This window comes from Drosophila teissieri, chromosome 3L (genome assembly GCF_016746235.2).
Source record: "Drosophila teissieri strain GT53w chromosome 3L, Prin_Dtei_1.1, whole genome shotgun sequence".
Taxonomy (NCBI): Eukaryota; Metazoa; Arthropoda; class Insecta; order Diptera; family Drosophilidae; genus Drosophila; species Drosophila teissieri.
The window spans coordinates 12,824,949-12,830,948 of NC_053031.1; the positions used below are offsets into that span (position 1 = coordinate 12,824,949).

The 6,000-nt window shown below is 44.6% G+C and overlaps 1 protein-coding gene across 2 annotated transcripts; it reads right to left on the reverse strand.

Moving 5' to 3' along the window:
- Positions 1-1,547: 1,547 nt before the first annotated feature.
- Positions 1,548-5,573, reverse strand: LOC122616341 (cell division protein FtsN). 2 transcript variants are annotated; one of them, XM_043791758.1, is made up of 3 exons: positions 5,426-5,573; positions 3,954-4,437; positions 1,548-3,297 (listed from the first exon to the last, which is right to left on the reverse strand). In XM_043791758.1, the coding sequence occupies exons 1-3, from the start codon at positions 5,523-5,525 to the stop codon at positions 1,548-1,550; spliced, it is 2,334 nt and encodes a 777-aa protein (XP_043647693.1). In that variant the 5' UTR covers positions 5,526-5,573. The 2 variants fall into 2 exon arrangements, with proteins under 2 accessions (XP_043647693.1, XP_043647695.1); XM_043791760.1 differs by lacking the exon at positions 1,548-3,297 and adding an exon at positions 3,759-3,885.
- Positions 5,574-6,000: the final 427 nt, after the last annotated feature.

Consider the following 6,000-nt stretch of genomic DNA (forward strand, 5'->3'; position numbering starts at 1 on the left):
TTTTACCACAAACTTACTCGCAACGAGAGATATAACCAGAAAATGAAGTGCTAAGATGAATTTTCTGCATTTGGCCGCCTGCTAATTCCCACATTTGGTTTTTTGGCCAAAAGAGATGACGCCTCCACTTTTGATAAATGAAAGTAAAAGTACAGACACTTGCACTTCATAGATCATTAGCGGTGATTACTTTTCGTTTGTTTTTCCTTCTTTTTATGTGCGTTGCTCTGAGTTCAATGAACCAAGTGGCGGCCATGCCAAAGTCATTAAAAATAGAAAACAAAGCGAAGCCCATCAAAACTTGTTCTTTCACTTTCAATGTCACGCCACAGAGACCGCCGAAGACCTTCAACTTTTGGACCCGCTCACCCCTGTGGGGCACTGTTTCTTCCGCCTGGGAATTAATTGCGGCATAAAGCAAACATTTTGCGAGTCGATGTACGTAATTTGAAAATCGTGCCAAAATAGATGCCAGAGCCAAACTCAATTTGCAGGTAAAAGGCTAGAGCAGGCAGGTGCATAAAGTGTGGTTGGGGGAGGGTGAAACCAAAACACAGGTAACACCCCCGCGTAAAGCCAAGCAGATATATGTCTGCTGCTGGTAGTATCCACTGTAGCCATTTGTCTGCATGTCGCTTTGTTGAATTGTCTATTTGTTTGCCAAAAAGTGCCATGAAGACAACTCGTTGTTGCCCGAAAGCAATTTCATTCGCTGCCGCCGCCGCTGCTGCTGCTGCTGCTGCTGCAACAAATTACTATCATTGCTGTTAATAGTTCATTAAGTCACGGACGGGAGATGTGGATGTGGAAGCCATGTGGAATCACAGCTACGCGGAACGTGGAGTCGTAAAACGTAAAATCGAACTTCATCCCGCCGCACTGAGGCACCCAACTTCAAGTGGCAGAATAATTGAGTGAACGGCAAGATAAACATTTCAATTTCGTTATTAAGTCATCAATTAAAGGAACCCAAATCGGACTGCAGGGTGATTCGGTTTCGATTTGAAGTCCCGAGAGCCAAATTGCCTGCCATAAAAGTTTCGAAATTAAAGCGTTCCCATAGCAAACTTCTTAATATCTGGTTTAGCAGCTTATCGTTGGGCTCGCTTTATTGCAACTCCTGGGATTGCACAACATTAAACAATTTATTCTATTTTATTTTTAACGTATATATGGAAGTGGAATTTATTGATAACCTATCGAGGCATGTGGTTATTTTATATAATCTAAAAAAATATACTCTCATGGAACTGGAAAATGTCTACTTTAATTTGTATACATTTTAATATTTGTTGGATCCTATCTAACAATGAAAGTAAAATATTCTTTTACATGAATGAAATACATACTATTTATAGAAGATTAGAGCAAGCTTCACAGCTTTGTATGGCAGTAATAGTAGTAGTTTACTTTCATTAATATGTATGTACGAATTTCAAAAGAGTTACAAGCTCAACATTTGTTTTCATCCTAAACCTTAAATTATCCGTGCCCATGAAAACCTATCCTATTAATCATTGAACATAACTAAGAATATGATGAATGTACTAGTTTGTAAGAAACTCATTGTAGCAAATATCGCAGCGTTCGAGGGTTTGATGGATAGTCTTTGTGGATTTCAGAGACTCCACCAGTTCGGGTGGCTTTATTTTGTTGCCAACTGTGCCTCCGTAGTTCTTTCTCATCACCCAAGGAGAAGTGCGTCGGGAACTCAGTAAGGAGGCTGTATAGGTGTGCCTGCCAGGACTGCAGGATCTTAGAGAGTGCAAAGTGGCCGTTGATCCCCTCAAGATTTCCAATCTGGCCAGCGCAGCCTCCAAATCGGAGTCCTCATAGCCCTCCATGATAACCTGATCCGGTGACTGGGTAAAGGACTTTATACTAGGTGTATTCAGACTGCTCATGGGTTGGATTATAACATCTAAATTGCTGCTGTCTGAGGATTTGGCGCTGGAAGCCCTAGAAATCGGTGGTGATGGCATCTTTGAGTTCGAAGCAATAGATTTTGGAGTTTCTATCTTTTTAGGTGTTTGAGGTGCGGAGGATTGATTTCGGTTTGTTGATGTTTGGGTTGCTTCACTTGGACTATGTTCTAACTGAGGTAGGTGCTCCATAGGAATATTGTGTGATTGGTTGAGACTCTGAGGTAGTTTCTGCGCTTCATCGGATTGCATAGGTAGAGGTGGTTTAGAAGCACCCTTTTCTGATTCATATGAATAAAGTTCATGGTTTGAATGCTCTCTTGAGCGTACCGTTTTCTTTTCCAAAGCTTGTACTTTCCACGGACTTTTATCCCCTTTAAATGAATCAAACTCTGCGTAGGAGGGCTCTCTAGATATTACAGTTTTCTTATCTGAAGGTTTTTGTATTTTTAGAGGATTGTGATAGGTTTCCAAAGACTCTATTTCCAAATAAGATGGTTCTCTGGAAGATACATTCTTTGATGGCACCACAGTCTTATTCAAAGTGTTTGATCCGTTTAAGGGAATCCTTTGTACCTTAATGGAATCAAAAGAATGTTCTCTGGACCGCCCTGTATCCTTCGGTAAAGTTTTGGTAGTCCTTTTTGGACTGCGAGGATCCAAATCCAAATACGACGACTCTTTCGATGAAAGAATCTTGGAATGCTGCTTCTTGGAAGACTTTTCCCTTTTCACATCCCTTGTCGGGGTGATGGGTTTCACTGACCGTCGACTTGCAGTGCCCAGGAATTTCTCTCTGCCAGGTCTCAAGGGTGGTTGAATAACTCCCGTGCTCATCCTGCGTCCGTATCCAGGTTCCTCCATCAATGGAGCCGGCCTTCCTCTGCCCCAGCCGGAAATCCTTTCAGCAGGAGCTCTCTGAATACCAGAGCCAATGCGAGTGGCCACTGAAAGACTGATGCGTTCGCGTTGAGGATTGAAATCGAAGGTCCTGGAAGTGGCGGGATTCGAGAGCCTGGAACTGGATCGCGATATACTGCCCGCCTGTTCGGAGCCCACGAACTTGGCAAACTCCCGCTGCCCCCTGCGAGTGGGGGCTGGAGTTATGTGACCGCTGGACAAATCCGATTGGGAGGCACTCTGCGAGTTTCCACCGCTGAAGTGACCATCGTAGTGATTCGGCTTATCCCTTAGGCTGGTGTGATCCTGGTAAACGGAGAACTTGTTTTGGCCGTGGGCAAAGCTCTCGTAGGGCTTAAACTTCTTGCTTTTGGCCAACTGATCCGCGAATTTCTCCCACTCGGTGGTACTGGGTCTATGCTCCTCTGCATCCGTTTTATTCCTTTCGACGAATTTGCGACGCACCTTACGCCTTCTGGGGGGTTATGATTAAGTGTGTAAAAATTTAAGTGTGGAAAGATGGTGTTTTAGTGTTATACCTAATTTTAATTTTTGTGGGGTGTTTCATTGTTTAGTATAAATGTGAGATTGTGTGTGAAAGTGGTATTTGCAAAACTTTAACGATCTCAATTTAATGTAATTGGTATGTGTTTTACTTAAAAATGTATTTATGGTGTTTTTAGTAGTAGTCACTTGTTGCAATTACGCACATATTCGACGAACCGAATAAAATAGTAATAACCGTGTAAAATATTTTCAAAATATTACCACAATACTACGCACATGACTTTGCTGTTGATGTTCTGGTTAGTTTGATTTGCTGAGGTCGCAAGTAAACAAAGGCAGAGTATATGATATGTACATAGAAGTAGAGTAAGTTTATTTACAATTTACATACAAGTCAAGAAAAGAGAGAGGAGAAAGTATGTTGATTAGGCCATAATAAATATAAGTATCGGGATACTACGACGGCAACTACGAATCATAAGCGAACGTTGCAGGTACAAACTACGCGAAAACTTCAGGGTGCAGTGGCGCTACAGGTTACGGATTTGCGATGGGGCTACGGGGGTTACGGGTTAGCGATTACGGATTTGCGATGCATCAGGTGCTCTCTAGAGGCTTACTTACTCCACGGGTGCGGAGGCTTCGGTTGCGGGTGCGTCTGTTGCTGGAGCCGCTGAAGGCTCGGCAGCCGGCGGAGCAGGTGCATCTGCAGCGGGCGCATCTGCAGCAGATGCCTGCGAGACTTCGGCACTTAGCAGAGCCATCTCCTCCAGCGAGGGCTTCGGAGTCGGCGGGCTCTCCTCCTCGTTGGCCAGAGCCCTCTCGATCTCCGGCTCTGGCGTGGAGGTCTTCAGACTATCCGTATCTTCCTGCAGCTTGGGCGTCGGTGCTCGGGAACTGCTCATCGCTGCCTCTACCGGATCTGTTTTCGATTCGGATTCCCGGGGCTCTTCCAGGTGCAGACCCTCCATCACCTTGTGCTTGGCCTCGTCCAGAGCCTGAGAGCCCTCCTTGAAGGCGTTGCCCAGCTCAGTGGTGATTCCCGCCACCGCCGTGCCAACGGTCTCCTTGGCCGTGTCCAAAGTGGTGGTCAGCGTTTCAGAGGCGTCTGCAAGGAAAGCACGGGAATGAAAGCACTTTCATTTGCCGTTCACGAAGGGCAGTGCTAGTATATAGTATATAAATGTGCAGTTAGAAAAATTAAATGGAATAATAACACGTTTCACCTGTTTAAACAGAAAATTACAAAATTTGTTTTTACCACAGGTGCAAAGAAAAACTATATCTCTTTAAAAAAGCAGCCTATTGGAATGAAGCCAATTTACAGAGTTTCACAATATAGTCCGCGTTTTATAATAGTACTTTCCCTCAGTGCACATGTACGAATAATATGTTTTTGCTCTAATTCGTTGACGTCTGGTCACGCAACCAAGTCGTTTTTCTTCATATGCGTTAAATAAATGTATAAAAATATGGTCGAGTGATGGCAATGGAGCCAGCTTTCACTTGCGACCCTCTGAAAGGCGGCAGAAAGGCGAAAAATCAGGCCAAAAAAGGCTACGCGGCACGCATTGCGCTGGCCAATTGTCCTTTATTACGTGGCTTGTTATTATAATAATGCGAAGTGCGACCACATTTATTACGTACATTGCGCCTGGATGTATCGAATTTCTTGTTGGCATTAAGTGGGAATTTACTAGCTTGTTGGTGGCCGGTAATTAGCTGAATTTAATATTGATTTGGGCATGGGGTCAAGGACTTTATTCTATCCAAGTAAGAGTATACAAAGCACTTTGGGATGGTTACTCAAAGCCATCAATCATTGGTGAACTACTAAAAGGTAATTAGGTGGTACTACCGGTAGCACATTTAATGTCAATTGGCAATACAGGTAAGCCAATGCAATTCTAGTATCCGTAATATCGAATTTTTGAGCTTAGATCTAGGACTGGCCTTCGCAGAAAATTAAGTATCCGCTCCAAATATCAAGTATACGTCCCTGCGACTGCACACTCTTAAATGTCATCTGCTGGCCACAGTCCAAACTAATGGCCAGCACGGATTGGTAACACATACACTCGAGCACACACACACACCTTCCACGACGGCCTCGCCCTTCTGCTTGACATGGCTGGCGGCTTTCAGCATTTCGCTGCCCGCCGTTGCAACCATGGGAGTGCTGCTGGCACAGCCCATGACTTCTTCTCAATTCGAGCCAGACAATCGCCGAACCATGCCGATGGGAGCGGGTATCGGGGTATCGATGTGGATTGGTTTAGCAACAGCCGAGGATTTATTTATATCGAATATGAATATGATTATGAATTGGGGTATCAGAAATACGCCCGCCTTTGGTCACGAACTCAACGCAACTGAGCACTGACCCAAAACATTCGCTGCTAAAGTGAAGGGTCAGTTCGGCACTCGACCACCGCCGCCAATCTCCATTCACATCCCTACCATTGCCATTTACTGGGCACGCAACAGGACCGGACCGGACCGTTCTCAACTGGACTGGTCAAACAGAGCCATGGAGCACTTGGAGCACTTCGCGAGCTCCACAGTTTGCATGTGCGTTTGCACTTCAAGTGAAGTGAAATTGCTGAGGTCATGCGCGTTGGGCGCACACTTACCATAGTCATAGTTAAGGTAGTTATAGGCCAAAAGCTAA